Here is a 25,363-nt window from a genome sequence, read left to right as displayed (position 1 = left end):
AGTCGGCACAGTACTTAATATTCTTCCATATTGATATATGACACATAAATGTACAGTCAGCTTCATAAATATAGTGGCAGTCAAGATATCCAAATATATAGGAACACCTAAAGTGATCAATTATATAAGTACAACCAAAGTCATCAAATTAATTGAAGCATCCACTCTGCTCAAAAAGATCGAAGCGTTCACATCGTCATATATATGAGTACATTCAAAGTGCCCATAATTATAGTAACAGACAGAGCGTCAATAGTAACGAAGCATCGAAAGTATGCAAAAATATCGTAACATTTGACAAAATTGAACTCTATCTCTATTCACTTAAGATACACTTTGAAATATACTACTTCGGTTAAATTCATTTGACGCTTTGTATCAACATAATAGGTTGTCCAGTAAGTTCGTTCCGATTTTCAATAGGTATTTTAGAATAGACCCGAATATATTACAATTATTGAAAACATATGACATGTTTACATAACACATATATACTAAAAGAGGATAACTTCAGCCATATTTTGACAAATGGTAGGACACGATTCGTTCTTTTCTATTAGTTTTATAAAAACTGATTGACTTAATTTTTGTCGAAATAAATAAGACGTTTTGCTATAAAATCAAACAAATATAATTTAAAAGACGTATGCCAAAACTTAAGGGCCTTTAAAATTTCCCTTAAAAATGGGCACGAACTTATCGGACAACCCAACATTTTTCTTCTTATTATTATAACGCTTAAAATTTATAAATTTACGATACATGACAGATACCTAATCTATATATATATAAAAGAAAGTCGTGTTAGTTACACTGTTTATAACTCAAGATCGGTCGAACTGATTTAGCTGAAAATTTATGGGGAGGTAGCTTAGAACTAGGAGACGGACATAGGAACTTTTTATCTTGCGAGCATTTTTTTTATTCCGCGCGGACGAAGTCGCGGGTAAAAGCTAGTAAGTAACATCAAATTTTACTCTGTCACAATATGTGCTAGTTTCAGTGTTTTACTATTTTCGCCGCAGTACGTAAGTTTAATGGTTCGAATCCCAGGCTTACAAGGTTTTTATTTTTCAATATTATCAATCACATATAAAGCTTGATTTTTTTTAATGAAAAGGAGAAATCTGGTAATGTACTTAGAATATGTTTTTTTCTTAACAAAAACAATTTAAAATTTTATTTTTGGGGTATTAAATATTTAAATAAAATTAATAACGATTAGGTTCGGCCATCTCGGGATAAAGCGAGTGGGCGGAGAGTGTTTTCATTTGTCATTGCGGTCATTGAAATTGAATTCTACTCGTATATCCATATCCTTGAAATACACTTTGAAAGTATACAACTTCTGTTAAATTAATTAACAATTTGTATCAAAATATTTTTCTCTTACTGTTAGGTATCTTCAGTCCGGTTGCAGTAGAATTTTCCAAGCATAGATTTATTACACGTATTCGATGTCGCCAGTGACATAGTCGGCGCGGAATTAAAAGACGAAACTTACAATAACAAACGTGAACAATAAAATAGTAATAGTAACCAATAATTGTTGCGATAAAGTTCAATTTTATATAACGCTTTGATAATAAAATTAAAAACCTTAAAAAATTTAAAAATAAACATACATAGTTTGGGATTCGAATCGCCAAAACTGCGTATTACAGCGAACAGTTAAGCCGTAAAGCCAAACTGGCATATATGGTGACAAATTAAAATTTGATATTGCTTATCTATCTAGTATCTGTCATGCGGGACGTAAACTTGTAGTAAATAGCAAAAAAATGTTTTGATATAAAATGTCAAATTAATTTAAACGAAGTAGTATATTTCAAAGTGTATCTTAAGTGAATAGACATAGAGTTCAATTTTGTCAAATGTTACGATATTTTTGCATACTTTCGATGCTTCGTTACTATTGACGCTCTGTCTGTTACTATAATTATGGGCACTTTGAATGTACTCATATATATGACGATGTGAACGCTCCGATCTTTTTGAGCAGAGTGGATGCTTCAATTAATTTGATGACTTTGGTTGTACTTATATAATTGATCACTTTAGGTGTTCCTATATATTTGGATATCTTGACTGCCACTATATTTATGAAGCTGACTGTACATGTTGTCTGTACATTTGTAAGTTTACTGTATTTTAAACAGAACTTATTAGAATTATGATCGGTCTATCATAATTGGTGACATCACACATAATTTCCAGACATACGTCGATAGCTCGTCGGTTCTGCCGCGGCCGTCGCTCGCGGGACGACAACGAGCTCTATCGCTCCAACAGTTTCAAGTTTGAGCGATTCACGCGAGAGCCTGCAGCGGAAGACCTCACTTCCAGTTCACAGGTAACTTGCATAGTACTATCTCACGTTCATAGCTCCTTTACATTGGTCAATAAGTAGGATATGACATAGAATCCAGGATTATTATTTTTGTAGGGGCGGTATATTTTTATCTTTGCCCCTCAGTTATTTATCAGACAAAACAGATTTAGAATTGTGATTGTCACACTCAGATTGGTTTAATGATAATTTAAGCAGTCCCTTTGCGTAGATTTTTCTTACTGATCTACACTAGAAAACCATCAAATTACTCTTGAGTGTAGTATAGAATTTTACAGTTTTGGGATAGGTTAGGTCTTTCAGTGGTCATTTTAAATTTAGTTTAAGTGCCATCTAGTGGAAATCTAAACAACCTTTGAAATAGTTTAGTTAAAACAAGGAGTTTTAAAATACCTTCTTGTTAGTTTCATAGATGGCGCTGTACACAATAATGAAGTAGAGTTCGAAACAAACTTTGGTAATTTTCGTAGTAAAGCCAATATTTAGTTACAAAATAAAAACAAATAAAATCATTACAAAATAAAGCTTGAATTCCTAAAATGCTTTAATCTAGCGGCTGTTCATTGACTTTCATTCTGATTCAACTTGCTTTACGTTTAAAATTTGTACTTAATTGTATTGGCCTTTAACCATAAATTTACTTACTCCCTTTTACATTAATGATTGATGTATCGATATTAATAAGAAACAGTGTGAAAGGAGAATCGAAATAAATTATGTGCACACATGCCGCCTGAGAAGTGGTTAATCATTTGTGAATTATGTAGTTGGTAAGCATTCGCAAGAAATGTTAAGGAAAGTTTTGTATAATGTTATCACTAGACCTATATGGATGTCCCGGTGCGTTCTGTTGGGGATCTCGGGTCCCTCGCAGTTGCACTTGAGGATGATCACCAAGGGGGTTTTAGTGAGTAGAAATCTCACATAATCCTGTCTTTGTACGGAAAAGGCATTCATATCTTTTTGAAGATTTCCCCCTTAATAAAAAAAGACCTATATGGGTGGTAAAACTAACCGTTTTTAATAATACAGCTTTCTCCAGTTATACATTGATTATTATTATTGTTTCTTGTCAGTCCTTTAATACGCTGTAAGATGCAAGTACGAAATAAAAGTGGTTTGAATGTTTAGATCAGAACATAATGTGACTTTGTTAATCCTGTTATTGGTCAGTTTCCCTTTCCTAGTCTAAAATATAATAAAACATAGAAAAATGTATCGTTTTGTTTATAAGTACTAACATAATTTTCTTAATTCATCTTAAAATTGTCCAAGTTTCAGTAATTGCTTATCGTGTTTTGTTTACACCGGATCAGTGTTCAGGTAAAACTGCTATTGTGCAGTTATTACATTTTTACACCGAGCACACATGCCTCCTGCCTCCTGCCTATAAATCACGTTATCCCCGCGGTGATCGAAATTGCCTCATCAACATACTAATACAGTAACGCCATATGTCCTCCCCAAGTTGTATCGAGAGTCCGTGTGGGGGCGCTGACGCCCCACAGTTTGCGATAACTGACGATCCGTTCTTATACCTGCTTATTTTATCAATTTGCCGTAATATCAGTTTAATACATACATAGAAGAATGTCAGTGTCGCAGTTGTTAAGCACTTGACCGGACAGGACCGAAATCTACACGTTTAGGTTTGATCCTCGCCATGTACCAATTTATTTATCGAATTTTATATGTACATCTGACGTTCTTGCGGTGAAGGAAAACTACAAAAATATGTGTAGAAATTCAAAGATATGCGTGAAGTCAAAGAACTCACACGCAGCGTGGTTGACTATGGCCTAGTCATCCCTTGGGTAGGCTCCAAGCACCTAGGTGAGAACATAAAATAGGAGCTGACAACGATTCAAAGTGTAGTGTATAGTGACAAACCTGAAAACTGGAGGAGTATTGAACGCAAAATTTGTTTCGAATTGTAAGTTCAGCTGTTAAACGGTACCTTGGAACCAAAACGATTCCAGGTTTATATCAAAATTGATTTTGCTCGGATGTCTGATCCTATAGTTTCGCTTGTCTCGTATACTAAAAGTGGTTAAGTATGATTTAACTGTAAGTTTAAATTCTAATTCCTGAGAGGTTTCAAAGAGTACATTATTTCGACGCATACACATTTAAACTTTGGTAAAAAGTCGTAATGATTAAATAAAATCATTTTATCGTAAGCTTGCAAAAATTTAAATAGCAACATTAAAAATACATTTACCATCGCTTCGCAGAGTTTAACCCAAAAATGAAATGAGGTTATTATGGCCCTTTGCGAAGGGACTCTACCTGAGTTGAAACAAAATAAAACAACGAATGATACGATCGTTTTTAAAACGAACTCCGGGTAAAATACCGCTTCGTACCTTATTTAGGTGTCTGGCTGAATCTTGCTTTTGACCAATTGTCTTTTAAATCTCTAATTTTATCCCTCTCTTTCTTAAAAAATGTAAAAATAGGTGTCAATTACATTATCAATGATATTTTTTCAACTAAATGTGTTAAGCTTGTTGCTTCTTTAACTAGCATAGTTAAAAAGCACACAAGCTTAATACATATACGCTTACATATAGCTTAATACATAATGTAATATAAGCTTAATACACATATTTGAAAGAGAAAAGATTTGTTTGCATTGAATAAGCTCCGAAACTACTGATCCGATTTGAACAATTCATTCACTGTTGGGAAGCTGACATCCCCGGGCGACATATGTAGAAATTATTTCTCAACGTATTTTCATTCTATAAACATACTTAGTAAACTTTCCTTAGTATTGCTTTTTTTAGTAAACAGTGAAAACACTACGATTTCAGAGCAAAAGTTAAAAGTGATAGATATTTTTAAAAGCGTTTAAATTCTTGTCGAAATAATAGTCTTCATATTCCTATTTACAAACAAAAATCTATTAAAATATCCGATGTAGACTATCAGGGATTTAAAGGAAATATTTGGTGGGTTAAACCGTAACACTATTACATCGGCATTAAAACCGCTCGAGTGTTCCCTTCGGCCATGCTTTAATTCAGTTCAGTTTGAGATAGCTGTAATTGAAAATGTCGATCGGTGCGATGTTCATTTTCCACTAATTAATCGCTGTGATGACATTGCGTCCCCTTACAATACATAACTATACATATCTATACATTAATAACTAGCTGTAATGTTGCTGTACAATGATCGCATATAGCATAGTCTCATTTTGTCACAATTAAAAAATAAACTAACATCCAGAAGTTACCGCTGTAAAATGGTTTAAATTGTCCGTGTACTATGTCAGTGCAGATCATTATGACTCATTATTATTTATTAACTAGCTGTCGTCCACGACTCCGTCCGCGCGGAATTAAAAAAACGTATTAAGTAGTCTGTGTGTTCTTCCAGACTATGTTCTACTTACATCTGTGCCAAATTTCGTCAATATCCGTTTAGCCGTTTCGGAGATACCTTCAAACAAACATCCATCCATCCAACTAAAAATTCGCATTTATAATATTAGTATGATAGTATGAAAAACGATGATTGTTGTGTTTACGTATATTACGTTTTTAATTCACTATAGTTTATTTTTAAGTGATTCGGCTTAAGGAAAAAGCCTTTATGTGTATAATTTTTTATACATTATGAGTGGTTTATATAAAGTTGACGTGTGATTTTATCAGGTCTTTTTATGGTGTTTTACGTAGGATTGTCTCGGATTGCTAATGTCCTGCGAGGTTTACAAGTGTGAGAATTACTAACATTTGGTTACATAAATACCAGCTTTGAGTCACTAAGGGTATGGTTGTTGACATTTTTAGAACGACTGTCTTGAATGAGGTATCAAGTACTAACTGGTTTTATAGTTGTGTCGCCAATAAGAGTTTCTTTAATATAGAATAAATAAAAAGTATAACTTTTTATTCTTGAAAAGCACAATCTTAGTCCGAATCCTAATTCTTTCGAATTTTATAATGAAGAGTAACGATCGAATCTTTACCCTAATCCGGTAATAATAATGAAGTAACAGCCTGAGCCGAGGCTCCTGAGGGAGCCCTCGAGACTAGTTACTCTTAAACGAGGTTTAGGCTAAGCGCCATCAGCGCCCGGCCACCTCAAGCCCGGTGAAACTGTAAATGCCTCCTCAAAGCAAACAGTTACTACTCAGTCACAAAAAAAAACGAATCTTTATCAAATCGGCATGTGACTATGGCATTGCAAGGAGATGCATCTCTTTGTTTTTAATTTACCCTTAAAACTCACCTAATAACTGTGGAATCGTAGTTTGCAATGTTTTTTTATCTTTTATCCTTATTAAAGACAACAATCTTCTGATACTTAGTATTTCAACTACGTCTAGTAAGAAAGATGCTACAAAAGATTCGCAACGCAGGCCACGTTTGAGATCAGTTATTGAAGACACAAAAGAAACATGTACTTCTTACTAGCCTAATACATGTCTAGAACAGTACTAACATCCTTTTACTGTTGTTATACTCAACCTTTAGCTAACTGGATGAATAGCCAGACTAGTCTTTGACACATTCTGAGAATAGAATCCAGTGAGTCTCCATCATTCTATTAACTGTAAAAGCTAGTGCATTGATGGTGTTTATGTATTGTTGTCCCTATTTTTTCAAAGAGGATGTGAGAGCTAACAATACATAGTAGTAACATAGTAAAGAGATAACAAAACCCTGTCCTCTGATATATACTTTGATCCCGTCTTTACATTCAGTTGCATTAAAATTTACATATTTTGCGTTTCTATTTGCGTTTCGTCTTTGATGTCCTGTGTCCTTTTCAGAACGGTCTTCGTCTCGTAAGCTATCAATATAAATTCAGTGATACTTGAATACGTAATCTAATAAATAACATGTATAAGATTATATCGTATTATTTGAATAGTATATTACTATTTGACTGCAAAAAAAAGTTTTCTGTTATTTTTTTTGGTTCATATTATTTATTTCGAATTTTTAGTATTTACAAATATTTTATTTAATTTAGAAAACAGGTTGTTTTTATAAAAAGTCTTGTGATAAAATAATAAAGGAGATTTGCTGCTTTTTTATAAGTACTCAAATGTGTGAGGTAAACTTATACAAAACGTTTCAACAAACCAAAACTAAAGATTCATGACATTTATCAAGTTTTAACATTTTATACTATACTCTTCACACAAAATAACATTTCTCGTTATATAAGTAAATATACTTGCTCGGATTAGAGTCTCTTATAAACAAGGTTTGCTCAAACATACCCCTTAATTTGGATAGTCTGGCGACGCGACGCAATCAGCCGTGTGTATTGTATATTCTGAGCTTTTATGTATCTATTTACGTTTGTGTTTATATACATACTAGCTTTTACCCGCGACTCCGTCCGCGCGGAATAATAAATAGAAAACGGGGTAAAAATTATCCTATGTCCGTTTCCTGGTTCTAAGCTACCTGCCCACCAATTTTCAGTCAAATCGATTCAGCCGTTCTTGAGTTATAAATAGTGTAACTAACACAACTTTTTTTTATATATATAGATAGAGATATATATACTAGCTGTCGCCCGTGACTCCCTCCCCGTGGAATTAAAAAATAATAATAAGTAGCCTATGTGATTACATCTATGTCAAATTTCATCGAGATACCTTCAAACATTCATCCATCCATCCAAACTTTCGCATTTATAATATTAGTAACATGTATTCTAAATAGTCTTTGCTCTTTATATAAACACTAATATCCTAACTTAAAAGTATATATCAGTAATTATGTTTGATATATTTAAAGTATGTTTTCCAAATTATATTTACGGCATTATGTATGTAATGTGTACAAATATAAATAGAAAACATATAATCCTACTTTTTGAACAAAACCATGATTGCTTTGCCCTTGGATTCTTCTAAAGTCAAAGGTTTCTCCTTAAAAGGAAAGACGTGATCTGAATTTTGGGATAAAAAATATTAGTCGGCGGTAACATGAAATGAATGGCAATCCTTGATTCCTAAAATTCTTCTCGATATTCTTATGCTGTAATACGTAAGCAATAAGATTGATAATCGTTTAGCAAATGTCGTAATGTAAAAACAGAAAAGAATAAAATAATATCAACATTTCCAAGCAGCCAGCTCTTAATGTTTATTGAGGATGCGAATTTTGTTTAGAATAAGTATAAATATGTTCATTCCCTTGGGATGGAATTTGAATATAATATTTCGAATTTAAAAATGCCACAGTACGAGGTTAAGATGATATTTGTGCAAAAAAAAGACTATATTATTCAACACGATAAGTTAACGCATAATTTGAAAATGTCTCCAAAATAAAACACAAATGTGATCCATAAGACAATTTCACTAATACTTACCTCTGGTTATAAAATATAATAGTAGCTTAGTATACTATCTTACTTCTTACTAATTTTATAAATGCTTGGATGGATGGATAGATGGATGTTTGATAGAAGGTATCTCCGGAACGGCTCAACGAATCGATGAAATTTGGCATAGATATAGATCATAGTCTGGAAGAACACATAGGCTATTTAAGATGTTTTTTTTAAATCTGTGGATGGACTCGTGGGCGACAACTAGTTCAAAATAAGGTAGACTTCAGACTAAGGCAGTAAACATTATGATTTAATTTCAATTGGACGATAAATAGTAGTAATTAAACAATAACATTCTGTTCCGTTACGTTTTTGCTTTCACTGATTTTAATAACGAGAACTCATCTCGATATATTTCTTCTGATAAAACACAGTGATCGAAAAATTCTTAGAAAATACATCGCACGTCACGCTTTCAGTGCAGACAGTGAGATTTATTTCTTATTCTTGCTTATTTTTTTATTTTATTAATTCTTTAATTTTGCTGTTAAAGAACATATTAATCGGGCTTTAGTGTAATGAGCTTATCATAAGATTATTTTGGTATTTTAATTACTAGCTTTTACCCGCGGCTCCGTCCGCACGGAATAAAAAAAATGCACACAAGATAAAAAAAGTTCCCATGTCCGTCTCCTAGTTCTAAGCTACCTCCCCATCAATTTTCAGCTAAATCAGTTCGACCGATCTTGAGTTATAAATAGTGTAACTAACACGACTTTCTTTTTTATATATCAATACATAGTATAAAACAAAGTCGCTTTCGCTGTATGTCCGTATGTATGCTTAGATCTTTAAAACTACGCAACGGATTTTGACGCGGTTTTTTTTAATAGATAGAGTGATTCTTAAGGAAGGTTTGTATGTATAATAAATGCATAATATAGTAGAGAAACACTGATAAATTTAAAGTTTTCTAATGTGATGTCGTAAATAAGCACGTTTTTTTGCGCTTATATTGCAAACGCTGGCTGAACCCTACGAGATAGACCAAAATAATGTACTACAGTATTGTTCACCTTAAAAAGTTCAACAAAAAAGTCCGCGATGGTATATGTCTATCTCTTAGGGATAACCCAGCATAACCATTTTTATTCTTTTACGCAGTGATTTTAAACAATACAGCATTAATCCTTATCCATTTAAGTACCTTAAATATATTGTGCATTTATTCTGTAGTAGGTATATTTTGCATTGCACCCGTGCGAAGCCGGGGCGGGTCGCTAGTAGATAGATAAAAAATAACCTTTAAAAATTGACATCTCAAGTATTACTAATCATAATTACCTTTATAATGTTGTTTTTTTAAGATCTGCTATAATTGTACTAATTTTATAAATACCAATGTTTGGATGGATGGATGTTTCTTAGTAGGTATCTTCAGAACGGCTGCATGGATTTCGCTGAAATATAGTCTGGAAGAACACGTAGGCTACTAATTAAGTTTTTTTAATTCTATGCAAACGTAGTCGCGGGAAATAGCTAGTCTTAAATAATTCGTTTAATTTAAAACAGTTTTGTCTTGGTTTTATCTTACATCTTGTAAGATATAACCAAAATGTCAAAAATGAATGAATATCAAAAACAAAATTTAAAAAATATGAAGAGTCCAAGTAGGCGCGACGATAACCCGAGGTCGCAACAAAACAAATTAGACTTCTAAACTATTCATAATTTAATTTATATAAAAAAATAATAATATTTACATTATTAAATATAATTATAATCACATTTGACTTATAAATATACTGGTGGTAGATAGCTCTTTGTTGAAGGTCCTGCCCGACCTAAATGCGGTAGTTTTATTGAGTAAAGATTCTGATATTTTAATTCATGAGCATTTTGTGATTGATTTTCTTGTTCCGTATTAGACTTTCTAACGTTATTTCTCTGTATCACTTTATAATTCTTTAGAATACCGCGTATTTCTTGTTGTTGCGGTTGTAATCGAAAATTATTTTGATTTGTTGGCTGCTCTACTTTAATTTCTTTGTTTTTGGAATCGTTGCTCAAATCATTAGATCCATATTTATTATCATTGTTAACTTGTAGAGTTTTTCTTTTTGATTTTAATTTATTTGATTCAAAAACGTTTTTATTGATCACATAATATAATACATCTGTTGTATCGAATGGCTTTTTCTCAATGAATTTTATATCATTTGCAGGTGTTGGTTCATTTCTAATAGTAAAAGATTTTGGTGATGTTATTATAACGTATTCTGAATCAGTATCAATTGATTTTGGTGTTGTATCAATAATGGAATTTTTGTAGGATTCTGATTTAATCTTATTTTGTGAATAAATTTGATTTATATCAGGCTTTCTTGCTTTGAAAAGATTTCTTAGAAAAATATTATCTCGAAGCATTTCATTAATATTAACTTCGGTAGTAGTAACTTGGTCTTTATTGTTTTGTGTTATAATTTCTTGCCGCTTTGGTATTATATGCACTTCTTGAAATTTAGATTCTTTATTCTCTTGATCTTGATGATAATTATAATTCGATGGGATTATGGTACTAGAAGAGATTTTATCTGCATTAAAATTTGCTTCGTAATTGTCTTTATTTTTGTAAGTCTGACTGTATGAAGAATCAGATTTATTTCTCAAGTATTCAAATGTTGAATATTTATTTATGTTATCTGTATTATATGAAGTCAATTTTGGTTTATAAGACACAGTTTCATAGTCTAACCAATTAGGTGCATCAGTTGAAACTGCAAACGTGTATGGGTTGTTTACATTAAATGTATCTTCAGATTTACTTGTTTGTGCACTGCTCAAATTACTATCTAAATTTGGTTCATGTACATCATTGAACTTACTAGATGTAGGTTCGGTAACAGAAGTTTTAGTTTTATGATTATTCATATTGTAATAGTAGTCATTTTCGAAGCTATTATTAGAATTCATAATTTTATCATCGATTGAGTAGTTATAGCTGTAATCTGCTTTTGGATGGTGTTCTGGGTCGTTATTTGAATTTATTAATGAATTTTCATAATTTCTAATTGCTTTTGAATATTCCATTGGTGTCATTTCATTAAAATTTATGATTACGTCATCTCCTTCGCTGGAAGATCTTGATATAAGATTTTTTGTAGGATTTAGGCTTTCGGTATTACTATTTGAACCGTATTGCCATCTCCATAGAGCTTTTGCATTTTCAGATTCTTTTGAGCTTGGTTTGAGTTGGCTTGAATCATAATTTACTAACTGGGGTAAAGTTGATTTTTGGGGTTTATTCAAAGGTAAACTTGCGCCTTGTGATGCCAAAAATGTGACTTGAGGTTCAAGAGTTTCAATATTTGTATTTCTTTTGAATTTATCTTCAGAGAATTCTATATTTTGATTTATCGGTTCTTTAGAATTTGTTGATGTTAAGTCGTTTTGTAAAGATGATCTTTGTGAAAGTCCAAAAGAAAAGGCTTCCGGTGTTCTCCCAGTAAATAAATTATTTTGTAGAGGGAGATAATTTTGATTGTCTTTGTCGTTATTATAAATGCTATCACTTTCGTCGTCATAGTAATATCTTAGATGTGGTGGTTTTCTGGCCTCCTCAGCGAGATTGTATTGAATGGATCTAAAATAAAATGGTAAAGTTGGTTTTTGTCTACTGTACTATACAATTTCAGCATATATTCAGTTAAATATAAAATATGGTATGTTTCAGTGTAATTTTTGCTTGTCCTATATCCAAAATTGTTGATAACCTGACCATTATAAAATTAAACATAATTTTGTTAAGTATTAGTAATGAAAGTTCGTGCTAGCTTTATTTTTTTCCTAGTTCCATAATAGAAAGTCGTAAATATTAAAATGTTAACAAACCTTTGTATGATCTCAGGAACTGGTGGTGGAACTGGCAAATGATCCCCGGTAGCTCGATATCCATTAGAATCAGCAATGTAGTGTACTGTATATGTTTGCCCATTGTCACCAACATATGAATATGAACCTTCAACAACCTGACTCTCCTTGTCAGTTCCCAAGTTTTCCATACGACTGTGCTGCACGTAATGAGTTTGATCCGCACCTAAGGCTCTGTTTGAAAGAAAATTCGTTTGTGAACAGTATATTCATCTTAGTAGTGGATAAAAGATTCGAAATAAACAATTGTAGACTACTTTTGTACGTAAAAAAAAACAGTAGAAACTAAAATAAATATACATTTTCAAAACGTTCTGTTTGAAACTGTAAAAGACCAGATAGAAAATCCCATGTATACAAACTTTTTCTTTAGTGCTAGTGTGGATTAATTAATATTTCCTCACTTGAAAATTAATTACGGAGATTTCAAACATTTTTTTAATTCCATTAGACATTATTTACAAATATGATTAATGTAACTTACTCATAACTGAAGCTTCCATCTAAATCCATTTCGTTAGACAGTCTTAGTATAGGTATTGCTATTTCTGTGGTAGACTGTATGTACACATTAGGAGGAGGGGCAAAGTGTACATTATGAAATGAAGCTTTTTGTTCAAGGTCCTGATTATTTATGTTTTCTGTAGATATTATGAACTTCTTAGAAGCAGAATTTGTAGTTGGTTTTGTGGCTTCTGTAGTCGGTGTTACTTGTGTTGATGCTTTGCTATCCATTCTATCAATTTGTTTATAGTTTAATACTTGTGTATTGATAGGAAATGTTCTTCTTTCTGCTTCTTTAATGTTTGAATTTATTTTAGTTTGATTGTACATGAATGGCGTTGGTACAGATTTATTTAGCTTTTCATTGCTTTCTATTCTTCTTTTAAATACGTCTTTGTAATCCGTTGTTGGTGTTAGTAAAATTGGAAAAGATGTAGGAAATGCATTCGATAATTTTGCCTGAATTGAGGGTAAAAGTTTATATGTATCGTCATAATTGTTTGACGCGAAATATGGACTTAAAGTTTGAAATCCCGATGGAAAATAAATAGACCTTTCTGACGTAACCATTGAATTTGTCAATGGATAATTTTGTGGAAATTGAAACTGTCCTTGGTGAACTTTTTCACCACTTGCAAAAAACATATTAACGTAAAAGAAAAAGTACACCTGAAACAATATTTTTATGATTTTAATGTTTTTTATTTGGTGAAATAAACAAAAACTATTTGGAAATCACTTACCAGCTTCATTTTTCCTGGATTTGTAATCCATATATTTCTGTATCACGTCACTCTTTAACACAGATAGAATAAAGACTGATAATGAAAATGAATTCCGCATATATTTATACACACGCAAGATCATGTTCAGGCATTCGTGAAAATATCACTTACTATGTTTTCTCTTATGTTACTACTGACACAGTTCTGCCATTTTTTATGTTATGTTATGATAATATTGCTTTTGATCGTTAAAGAAAATCGATAGTCAGTTCCTATCTTTAATAATATAATCAGTAAAGTACAGATTTGGGAAGTAAATTAAACGAGACAGTTTAAAAGCTTCTTTTGGCTTGTTGCGAAAAAAACTCAAGCAACTTATGTGCTGTAAATGTATTTAGGTTATAATTTTGTCTTTATTACGTAATATAATTCAGAGAAATGCTTCGTGTTTTGTTTTTTTCTAACTAGTATTTTTAAACTTAGTTTAAGCATCCTCATTCTTTTAATCTTAATTAACATGTACTTAGTTTGGTTTCTAATACTTGTTTTAGTAAAATTATATGATTAAATTTTCATGTTTTGTGGATTTCATGACACAAAAATTATTAAGTTCAATGTGATTAAGAGTTAGAGAGTGTAATATTTCGTGATGTTTCTATGTAATGTTATAACATTGTAAAATATTTTACGTGTGAACGCACTCTTGAAAATATGTAACTTTTATAATAGCTAAGTCAATGCCCTTATAAACTGGTTAGTATTAAATTTCTTGGTTCAAGGTCTGGGCCGTATGATACGAAATTTTATTTTAGTAGCTGCATGTTCATTTTTTTGGGTTTATAGCCGATGTTAGCCTTGAAGGGGTCACGACGTAATCGGGTTGCAAGGTATACTGCGATCCAAACTTTATGTCAGCTTAAAATTTCAAACGAGATGCAGCGCAATACGCAATTTTAGGTATCTGCGGTAAAGGACAAACCCGTGCCCGTGACTTGCCTTTGCAGCGAAACACGTGCTGCTATAAAGTTTGAATCTTATAATGTACGAAGTCCATAACTTTGCCCGAGAACCTTTTCAAGTCGTTTACACTTTTTTTAAATAAATTTTAGGACCTTGCTACGCGCCTCCATCTAAAGCTTTGTATAACTGCAGTATGAAAATAGGTAAAGACGGTTAAGTTAGTCACTGAAAAGAAACACTGACTCATTTGAGTTTTTAGCCAAGGTGTAGTAACAAATTTGTTTTTGAGGATATTTAGGAGATATAAATAAAATAATTTATAATTTACAATACATTTAATTAACTTAAAAATAGTAAATCACACACATTTATGGCAACGACAATAAAATAATTACAAAAGAATATCAAGTAGTAATCGAGGGCACAATAAATGTCGTGCACGGGATTGCTCATTTGATTATTTTAAATCCTTTGATTCGTATTGTAATATTTAATATTTTAAATTAAATATTACAATATCACTTAATTGTCGTTTAGATCATGTTTAATGTACCACGTGTTTGCAATTAAAATTATTTATCGTTGCTGTATAATTTACGTTCCTAATATCGCAGATTATTTGCCGTAGCTCGATTGGTGGTGATAATTCTGTTGAGGTTGGGTTTGTTGTGGGTAGTATGATTGTTGGTTTTGTTGTGGATAGTAGGATTGTTGCTGCTGTGGATAGTAAGTTTGCTGTGGTTGCTGAGGATAAACCGCAGGTTGTTGTGTTGGTTGCACCGGTGTCTGAGTCGGTTGCGGGTAGTAAACCGGTTTCTGTGTCTGTGGTGGGTAGTACACTTGTTGAGGATTTTGTGTCTGTTGTGGGTATGTCTGAGGAGGATTCATTGACTGAATTTGTTGTTGTTTATTCTTCTCCGCTTCAGCTTTAGCCGCCTCTTCTTTTGCGTTTTGTTCGATAGCCCTGTGAAAAAAATAAATTAAATGATATTTCTAGTTTAATAAAATGAGACAGTATAATTTCTCAACTTTCAAGAATAAATAAACCGTCTTCAATTTGATCACAATGATTTATAAGAGGTCATTTAGGATATATAATTGGCTTTACAACGGTCATTGCTATTGATGTATCAATAACTTATTTCATGCACAAAAACTACTGAGGCTTGCGTGGGTCAGACTATAGTCATTTACTGAAAAAACTTAAAACTTCTAACTGCGAGTGTGATCTTATGTAATATAAACATAGAAATGAATAAGTACATATTTATATGGATTTTTTTATGGTACTTACGCCTGGATCGCAGGGGGAACTGGTGGTGGAGTTGGGAGATGGTCTCCGGTTGCATGGTAGCCGCTGTCATCGGCCCAGTACGTGACAGTGTAGACTTTGCCGTTGTTGTCGGTGAACGAGTACCATCCCTTCTTCACGATACTCTCATCATTTGCCTTAGGATTTGTGAAGTATCCCTCTTCACCAACGTGTGTGCCGTCTGCGATCTCGTATCTGAAGTAAAGTAATTTTTAGTAACTTTGCAATCAAATAAAGTATAGACTTCGACGTATGTATTGAAGAGAAAGATTGACAAAAGAAATGTACAAAAGTCTTATTAAGTTCTATTTTATAGCCACTACTGTTCCTTTGTCATAACGAACACGTAAATCTGTCTATTAAGTTTAGAAGACAGAAGTTAATTATTTTATTTACCTACACATTCAAAAGTAACTGTTAATATTTTTAATTTTAAATCAGTTATTTAAATAAATACACCTCTGACATATACAGGTGCTATAAATATACCATATGCGTGATAGCTAAAATTTCGTAGTTTGTCAAGAATTTTACGGTACAGTTAAATTGCTATGATAACCGGATTGGAAGTCGTTTACGCGAAACCGATCGAATATTGACCGTTAGCCGCCTTTTATTTCCCATATTATGCTTAAAATTTGGAGATGTCTCATTTTTTAACTGAATTAATCGAATAAGTGATGTATGCATTTTATAATACCTTTTTATTTAATTTAAATTGAAGGTTACCTTTTATTTATTTATTTCAGTGCCATTAAAGTTTGAATTTACTTTTTATAGAAAAAGAAAAAGGTATTTATAATCTAAAATACACAATTTTATGACAATTGTACAAAAAATTTAAATTATTTGATCAAATAGAGAACACAAGAGAGATAATTGCAAAAACTTACTCATATTTGTAGCTGCCATTTTCTCCATAGGATTGCTCATTTTTGATTACAGCTACGGTCGGTGTCGATGATGTTGTGGTGGTAGTTGGCACTGGTTGTGGTTGATGCGGTCTTTGTGGCTGTTGTTGGTTGTTCCAATTGTTGTTTTGCCAATTGTTATTGTTCCAAGAGTTCTGTGGGGACACGTAATTGTTTTGTGGCCGGCCGTAGTTACCCTGTTGTTGTTGGTTCTGGTTCCATGTGTTTTGAGGTGGATCATTTTGGATTGGATAATAGCTCTGCGAGGGAGGTATGTAGTTACTGCTTGTTGGTATGTTTACGGTACTTTGGGAGGGTACGTAGTTACTGGCTGGAATTGGAGTACTGGAGGGTACGTAGTTACTGGCTGGAATTGGAGTACTGGAGGGTACGTAGTTACCAAAAGATTGTGTGGGAGTGCTCTGTGAAGGTATGTAGTTACTAGGGGAAGGGTTCCAAGGTCTCTGCGGTGTCTGGCTTGGAGGAACGTAGGGCGGAGGCGTGACCGTTTGTGGGTAGTACTGGGCGAAGTTATTCCTAAGTCCAGACTGGGCTGCTACTTGATCATACTTTAATAGTTCCTCGGTCGCTGACACATCTTGATCCTCGAAACTTGCTTCTGGTTCTTCGGAAGCAAGTGTCAGCGCCAAAAAGGCGGCGGTTATAAAGACCTGAGGATTAAGGTTTTATTATGAAATTAAAAATTTTGCTAGGATACAAATTACATTAATATCAAAAAATCAAATTTCATATGCTTGGTTTCAATGGTTTAAATAAATAATCTAGTAAAGACACTTTTAAGCAAAAATTTAATTAATTAATTTTAAATTTAAACTGGCCAGCTTATTAGCGTACACTTTATACAAAATAGTCTTTATTTAATTCGTGTATAATCTTTAAATTACAATGTACTAGATATAAACTATATCCAAAATCTGTAAGTTCGAAATTGTTTTAATTCAATTACTTCGAAAATCTTTTAAATATTTTTTACTTAGAATTATTGTTGTTTATTTCGTAATATGTTTTTAAAGAAATCCAAGGACTCACCAACTTCATGTTCGTGTCCTTCTGTGGCCGTGGTCAGCTCGATACTGTGGCCACAAGGGGTCGCTCCACATTTTATAGGAAGTATCCTGCGTCGAGGACGCCTTGCATTTTGCGTATGTGCCGCCCAACACAATGACCTCGCTTTTCGATGCCACATAATTATTATTAAATGGAATTAAGGTGACTCTTTCTAAGACCAGCCGAGGAAGAAAAATATATTACTTAAACTTTAATGTTGTTAAGTTTTATTTTATAAATTTGTTATAAAGCGCGTTGATATTTTGTTAATTAATGTTACTAGTTTGTGTTTTAAGGGATAATTACTTGAAATTACCACACCCACAGTGGTATAAGTGTTTATTAAATAGTCCTTTAGTATTGAGTTCTCGAAAATTTACACTAAAAAACTTCCTTACCGACCAATTATTTTTGAAATTAAAAACAAAGGTTAACTGTGAGTACTGCCTTTGTACCTATACAAAACATTTTCAAAAATACGTTGTAATACTTATATTTTTACAGGCATTTCGTCAGTGAAACCTCACTGTTAGATATCTATACAGTTGTTTGTCATTAATCATTTACATACACATTGTTCAGTTTGTCTAATTTATTTGGTCAAGGTTATGAGACCAGTAAGCAAGGGCGGATTCGTTCTTTGTAGCATTCGTGGGCGAGGCTTATGCCCAGTGGTGGACAACTTGACTGCTAAACAATTAGCATATATAATTAACTATTGTTTCTTTGGTAATTTTTTTGCCTTCAGTGTTGTTTTTTCGTTGTTTAATTTATGTTGAGAATAATCTACATAGGTGTATGTTTATTTACTACTAGAAATATGGTTGTAATTGTTATTATTAATTAGTCCATAATAGTAAAATCACTAGCACTTTACTAATACTAGTTGAATGAGAAGTAGAAAGAGATGTAGTAATTACTCTATGCATACCCTAGACGCTATACTAAAATTGCGTATAATCTAATTATTAGAGCTATATTTGTAACGTTTACTCCTAAATAACGATAAAAATTTGGAGCATAATAATCTTTTTGAACCAGCTTTTGAACGATATGAAAATAATATTTGGAATTATCAGCGATAGAATATGTTTTAACCATCAAAAGTTTTAGAGTTAAATGTAATTGACATTTCACGCGTAGCATATATATGTGTAAAGGTAAGAGAGGACATACGTTTATTTTTTTATAACAATGTGTACAATATGTCAGTTCTAAATTAATAAATGCGTATTCTGTCGATATCTGTGACGGAGGTATGAATCAACGGACAGGTTTTTCCTTTTGTAACGGTGTTAAAAAAACCTGAACATCGGGGAAGGGGAAGGATCGCGACGGCTCGAACAGTTTTAATACTCCGTCAATGTTGCCATGAATAACCATTCTAATACGATGTGTGAAGTATTGGTTTTGGCAGCGGTTAATGACGTCCCCTTGTCCATTTTATTTAAAAAAAACGCAACAGATATATCAAAGTGAACTCATCCGGACCTTTGGGTCTGCTTTTATCTCAGCTTATAGTATTAACAAATACGGGAGTTATGAGTTAAGATCCTTTTAGTCACACCTAAGCCCTCATTTGCACGGGCGCTTTTTTATCGCGCGTAAAACAAGCGTTAAAATAGAACAAATGCATTTCATTTTATCCTTCATACGGCAGCGCTTTTAAAACGCGACGTTTTTTTATTGCGCAGTGTTGCGTTTTGAGCGCTGGGCGAACGGAACTTGAGTGATTTTAAAGCGTTCGTAGCTCGACAACCGCCAACTCCTAGTTTTAATGCGGCGTTTATAAAGCGCCCGTGCGAATGAGGGCTTAAAATTACATGACAAATTAATTGCGCTGTATTTAATATCGACAATTTTTTTTTGGATTAGTTTTTCGGACAGAAGTATTATTAAGACAATTTGTTAACTTACATACTAATTGATACACAGAAATTAGATAGTCAATCGAAAATGTTATAGTACATTGGGATAGAAGTTACTCTACCTTTGGATTGAGTGAAGGTATGGTTAATACAAAATCTACCCTAAAACAACATTCAATTCATCTCATTTACTACAAATAAATACGCATAAGGTTTAAAAAAAAACAAAGCATATTTATCATTGATTTACAAGTTTTGATGTCACTTTTTTTAAATGAATGCTTTAGTTTCTAAGATAATTTACTTAAGTAATTTAAATGAATATCAAATTCCTTTTTAAAGTTAGTTTTTAGAATTGTAACCATGCGACATTTAACAAATCACAACAAATGAGTAACATAATTTAATTTTGAGTTTATCTTCGTCCTAAGTGGAATTGTATCTCGAGAATAAAACAAGGTTTCATATCAAAGTTGAAGACATCAATAACTGAGAGGAGATGTTTCCAAATTCATTTTCGTTGTAATAATTTTTAAATTTATTTCTTGAATGTACTAAATGACAATAGAGTCTACTGTAAAAATGACGCGTATTTTATTAGCAAATACCATTCAGCATTAACTAAGCGGTTTGAGCATTGTCTTATCAGCTTATAACCATAAGTGAACCTCATATTTTCGCTTATTTCAAAAAAATTATAAAAATAAAACCTTTTAGGAATTGTTTAGAATAGGTCATAGTTGTAGCAGAAACATCTTTATAAAATTTGAAGCCTAGTAGTTTGATATCCTGGTACCCTCGCAGTCGTACTTGATTATGGCCACCGAGGAAGTTTTAGTGAGTAGAAATCCCACATATCTCTATCTTTCCTCCAAAAATCTGCGTATCTTTTGCAGATTACACCAAACCCCGCCCGCCGATGTAAAAACTAGGCCCATCAGTTTGAATTATGCGTTGATAAATCAGTTTCTTCTTTTTTTTATATGTATACTTAGGAATTTTCAATTTGCGATTGCCTCGATGCGCCATTTTGAAGGTTATGGTCAATGGTAAATCATTAATCACCGAAAAACCTTTTATATCTCTGATACCATAATGCTTGAAGCTAAATAAAATATGGCATAGCCTTTGCTCTAACTTTAAAATAATCGTATCCCAAATATATTAATAAGAAATTTAGCTTATGCACCAAAAGATTAATTGCGACAGAAGAATACGGAACCAAAATCAGTGTTTTGTTTTTCTTCGCTTTCGTCTGTGTGCTAGAGACTTGATATCGAACAAACAGTAATGCAAATAGAGTCGGCATATTGTCTTTGATACGCATTATTGAAATATTTTTAAAGTAATTAAAATTATCAATTGCCTACCAATTAGGATGTAAGATGTAAATAGTTATTATTTGTATAGAATAACTGTATTTCAATAAATTATTCCGTTATCTATGAATGATTTTATTGTTCGACTGTGTATGAACAAAGATAGGTCGATCACCTTTTGATGTGGTTAAATGTTATCGAAGTTTTATAACTTTTTGTTAAAGATATTTACTAAGAATAGTAATAAAATTATATCTATTTTCTATTTGTGGGAATGGATTATGTAAAGATATGACTAAATATTGGTTCCAAATAAGCAAACTCAATATTCACATTCGACGATCCTCAACCGAATGTAAATGTTCAAAAATTCTAGTAGGTACAAGCGTTTCATTACTTTTAAAGTGTGTAAATTTATGTCTTTACATAATAACGTAACCATGTAAAGTAAATTGAGAGAGAAATAGAAAAAGGGATGAATATTATATAGGACCTGTCTTTTACTCTTCTTTGATCTTTTCATATTTATATGCCTGATGTATTTTGAAACATATTCATTTATAAACGATGAATCACTAAAAAGGTTAAGGTGCTTATCGAATTAAATTTTGTCAAGACATTTTATTTTTCCAGAGGTCTTTATGCCAGATGCACTTGCAATATTCGGTATAAATTGGAATTGTTATAATTGTTCGTTATAAATTAAAAAACTTGAGAGATGTCAAGGGACACCCGGATGGAACGAAGTTCCTTTCAATTAATTAGTGAAGGAACCAATGTTTATTCTATGAATAAAAAACTTAAGTCTTCACAAGAAGTACATTTTATTTCTATGAATTTTCGTTATATATTGTCACGTCGTTGCCATGGTGAAGTAGCGCTCATTTGTCTATAGCAAAAAGTGTCGTGACAACTTTTCGTAAGAATTTTTTCTGTCTAGCCCCCTTTCACAACGCGCGATAAGGAACTTCGTTCCAAAAGCCAGCATCATTTATGTTACCCATAGATATATAACCTAAAAATACCTAATCCGAAGCACAAATGTCAATGATCCAAAAACCACTAAAACCAAAACAGTTCGTTTCTGCGAGCGTTGGAATTATGTATGTTTGTACTTTCTAAATTTATAAATCTTAAGGGAACAGCTATAAGTATTTATTTAACGACCAAATCAATTTTTTTACGTATGTTATATATTTTATTTGTTAATTTATGATGCAATTCAAATTAACGGTGCGTCAAATTCTCGTGTAATGACGCTGCGCTGATTTGCGGAACCGTGTTTTTGCGATTATTGACTCAACGGTAAGGTAGCCCTTATTTGTGAATAAACAAACTCAACACAGTTTTATGGGCGTGTTAGCTCAATTGGACAATTAAAAAGATATTCCAGTAGTCAATTTTTATAATACATGCTTTCTGGTCGTCAAAGGCTCAGGCTTAAGCACTTGACTTGTAATCTTAGTATGAAATTTTTAGTGGACTTTACGATGCACAAATTTTGTCTATACGATGGCGGTGGTTACAAATATTCATGCTAGGCTCACAGTATCGATCTTTTTTACGTTGAAATCTTTACGTGAGTAATCTTAACAGCCTTTTGTGTATTTGTTGCAAATAAAGTCTTTCTCTTTAATGGTGCTATTAGGTTGGAAGATTCTTAAATTTATCTTTTAAACCGTATATAAATTACCTACAACATCTTGATACGACTTCGCTATCTGATGATCTTACGAATATCAGAATCTTATTTACGGGTTAACATTAGGCTAACATTTTTTTCTGCATTAAACAAGCATGCTGTCTCTTAATAAAAATGCATTTTCCTTAAACCTCATTCCCTAACACACGCTATATGTAAATGAGTTCAAATTAATGCTATAAAAAACAATCACAGAATACTGGTGTTGCGTTGCACATAATTTTTTCGCCTAATGGTTTTGCAGTCGAATTCAGCTAGTAGTTATACAACTAAAGCTAGTAAATAATAGACTATTTCCAACTTTTAGGATTAGTCTATTAATTTTTTGGCGATACCGTTGCCATGGATACGATGAAAGGTGTCCGACAACATTTTTTCAAAATCCTATTGTGGGATAATGTAATTTGATCCTGTGAAGCTTTGTTTATTTGCGTATAATATCCATAAAATATTTTTACTACTGTTAATTTAATTTAATATATAACTTTTTTAATTTAATTTAATGATATGCAAATATTTTTGTGATAATTGAAACAAATCAATCTTCAAAGGCTTGACAATATTAAAGAAAATATTTCCTTGATTTCTTTTTAATCTTCACGAACTCGGTCGTACATTAAGTGAATGATGAATGATTGAATAAAACAATTTGATTCATTCGATTTATGACTTCTTTGAAAACGGCATCTTAAGACTCCTGGTAATATATTTATGTAATTTATATGGAATTTTTAATAGTGATTTATTTTTTATTGCATGTTTTCTAAAGAATTATAACAAATTTTGTAAATAATTTTGATTCACTTTCACTTTACCTTACGAATTGTAGCTTTTTCTTACATGAGAAAAAAATTGCATTCTAGTAGAATAAATCTATACAAATAAAACAATGTTTGTATGTTTATAAATTTTGACGAAATTTTAGTTGAATATTCATAGTCGCCGAAGAGATGTTATCTTAAATAGATAAATATTTTTTATATCTGGTGCCTAAAATATTTGGTGATGCAGGGTTCAGCTAGTTATAAAAACTTTCACGAACACTTCGTATCAGCCACTCTTCAAATTGCGAAGCGGCCATTAATGCAGCATCTGTTACTGATGCGTTTCTACCGCATGTAAAATATTAAAGCCCCTATACTTCATTTTTAAAGTCCGAAATAATTAATTTTACAATTTAAATTACAGGTAATAAATTACGTTTAAACGGAACAAGGTAAGGTTTTTGAAGGAAGTTTTAATTTCGGTTTTTATTGCAGTATCGATATAATAGTGGGAAGGACAAGAAAAAGAACAGTAAAATACGCTCTGAAATTATTTATTATTGACCTTTTTTTTTATATCAAAATAGCGATGCGACTGTTGCCCATAGACATCCGCAAATGCAGATGCGTTGCCTACCTTTAATCAACGGAGAAGGGGATGCACAGAAAGAGGACAATTCTCCCTCCCATGCGTCCCCTCTTCCACCAAATCCACTTCCCCTTCCCATCCTTTCCTAATAAGAAACGGGTGGTAAGGGAAAGAGGACTAAAATTAGGCCTCCGGTACTACACTCATCAGACGAAACGCGGAATTACTTCCACTTCACGCCTGTCTTCTGTGTGGTCGTGGTATTGCACCGGTCGACCCGGCCAATTCGTGCACCTAACAATTATTGTTGTTGCGGGATCTACCACTGTAATTTCTATTCATAATAATTTATATTAAATTTCTATTAAAATTCCTTTAGCTTGTATTTTGATATATATTATCATAATCAGCCTAAGTTCGTCCACTGCTGGACGTAGGCCTCCCCCATCGATTGCCCCAATGCCCGGTCATCACATCGCATCCAATGCACTCCCGCAACCATGACCAGGATAATCAAGGTTGCGGGTTGCTGGTTGCGGGATTGATATGATTAAGTTAGTTAAAATTTTGTGTGACATATTTTATGATTTTCGAGTTGTTTCCACCATTTTAATGTATTTTTTAAAATTCTAAAATTTAGAATCATTTTTTTTTATTTGTATTGATTTCTTTCTGTACCATTATTAAGTGGTTTGTTTTAAAACAAAATAAATCCCACGTTGAATGTCTATATATCATTCAAGTGACAAGATTAATGTTTCGCTAACTGGAGATGGTAAAGTTGACTGATTGTGTTTATTTGTTAAGTTCGGAGCTGTTAATTATATATTATGTCAAAAAGGATTACATTTGTCAAGTGCTAGTTCTGATATATTGGACGAGGTGATATAGACGATGGATTGCCTTTTAACTGTGCGATAATTTGCATAATTACTTATAAATTATATATTTTTTTAAATAAACTCTGCCGTTATCTAGTAAGGAAGAAAAAGGGAAAAGAGAAAGCGATTGAACTAATTTGAATAGAAATTTAAATTAAGAATCATGGGTTT

The 25,363-nt window shown here is 32.4% G+C and overlaps 2 protein-coding genes across 2 annotated transcripts in view; one reads left to right on the top strand and one right to left on the bottom strand.

Moving 5' to 3' along the window:
* Nucleotides 1-25,363, top strand: part of LOC106716378 — an 83,892-nt gene that overhangs the window by 1,705 nt on the left and 56,824 nt on the right. The window contains exon 2 of the mRNA XM_045683021.1: nt 2,218-2,353. Within this exon, the coding sequence (XP_045538977.1) occupies nt 2,218-2,353 (136 nt within the window). The remainder of the gene's footprint in view (nt 1-2,217; nt 2,354-25,363) is intronic.
* On the bottom strand, nt 15,311-18,084 carry LOC106716379 (glutenin, high molecular weight subunit DX5). Its single transcript, XM_014509891.2, has 4 exons — nt 18,052-18,084; nt 16,984-17,672; nt 16,073-16,285; nt 15,311-15,742 (listed from the first exon to the last, which is right to left on the bottom strand). The coding sequence occupies exons 1-4, from the start codon at nt 18,058-18,060 to the stop codon at nt 15,394-15,396; spliced, it is 1,260 nt and encodes a 419-aa protein (XP_014365377.2). The 5' UTR covers nt 18,061-18,084; the 3' UTR covers nt 15,311-15,393.

This window comes from Papilio machaon, chromosome 20 (genome assembly GCF_912999745.1).
Source record: "Papilio machaon chromosome 20, ilPapMach1.1, whole genome shotgun sequence".
In the NCBI taxonomy this organism is placed as follows: Eukaryota; Metazoa; Arthropoda; class Insecta; order Lepidoptera; family Papilionidae; genus Papilio; species Papilio machaon.
Note: the sequence above shows the minus strand (reverse complement) of the source record. Positions and strands in the feature narration are given on the sequence as shown.

Excerpts from the sequence above, each read along its gene's own strand:
- LOC106716379 (XM_014509891.2), bottom strand. Across the intron at positions 16,286-16,983 it reads AATGGCAGCTACAAATATGA|ATACGAGATCGCAGACGGCA; the intron begins GTAAGTTTTTGC and ends ACTTTACTTCAG. Across the intron at positions 15,743-16,072 it reads GTTCCCCCTGCGATCCAGGC|GGCTATCGAACAAAACGCAA; the intron begins GTAAGTACCATA and ends TTTTTTTCACAG.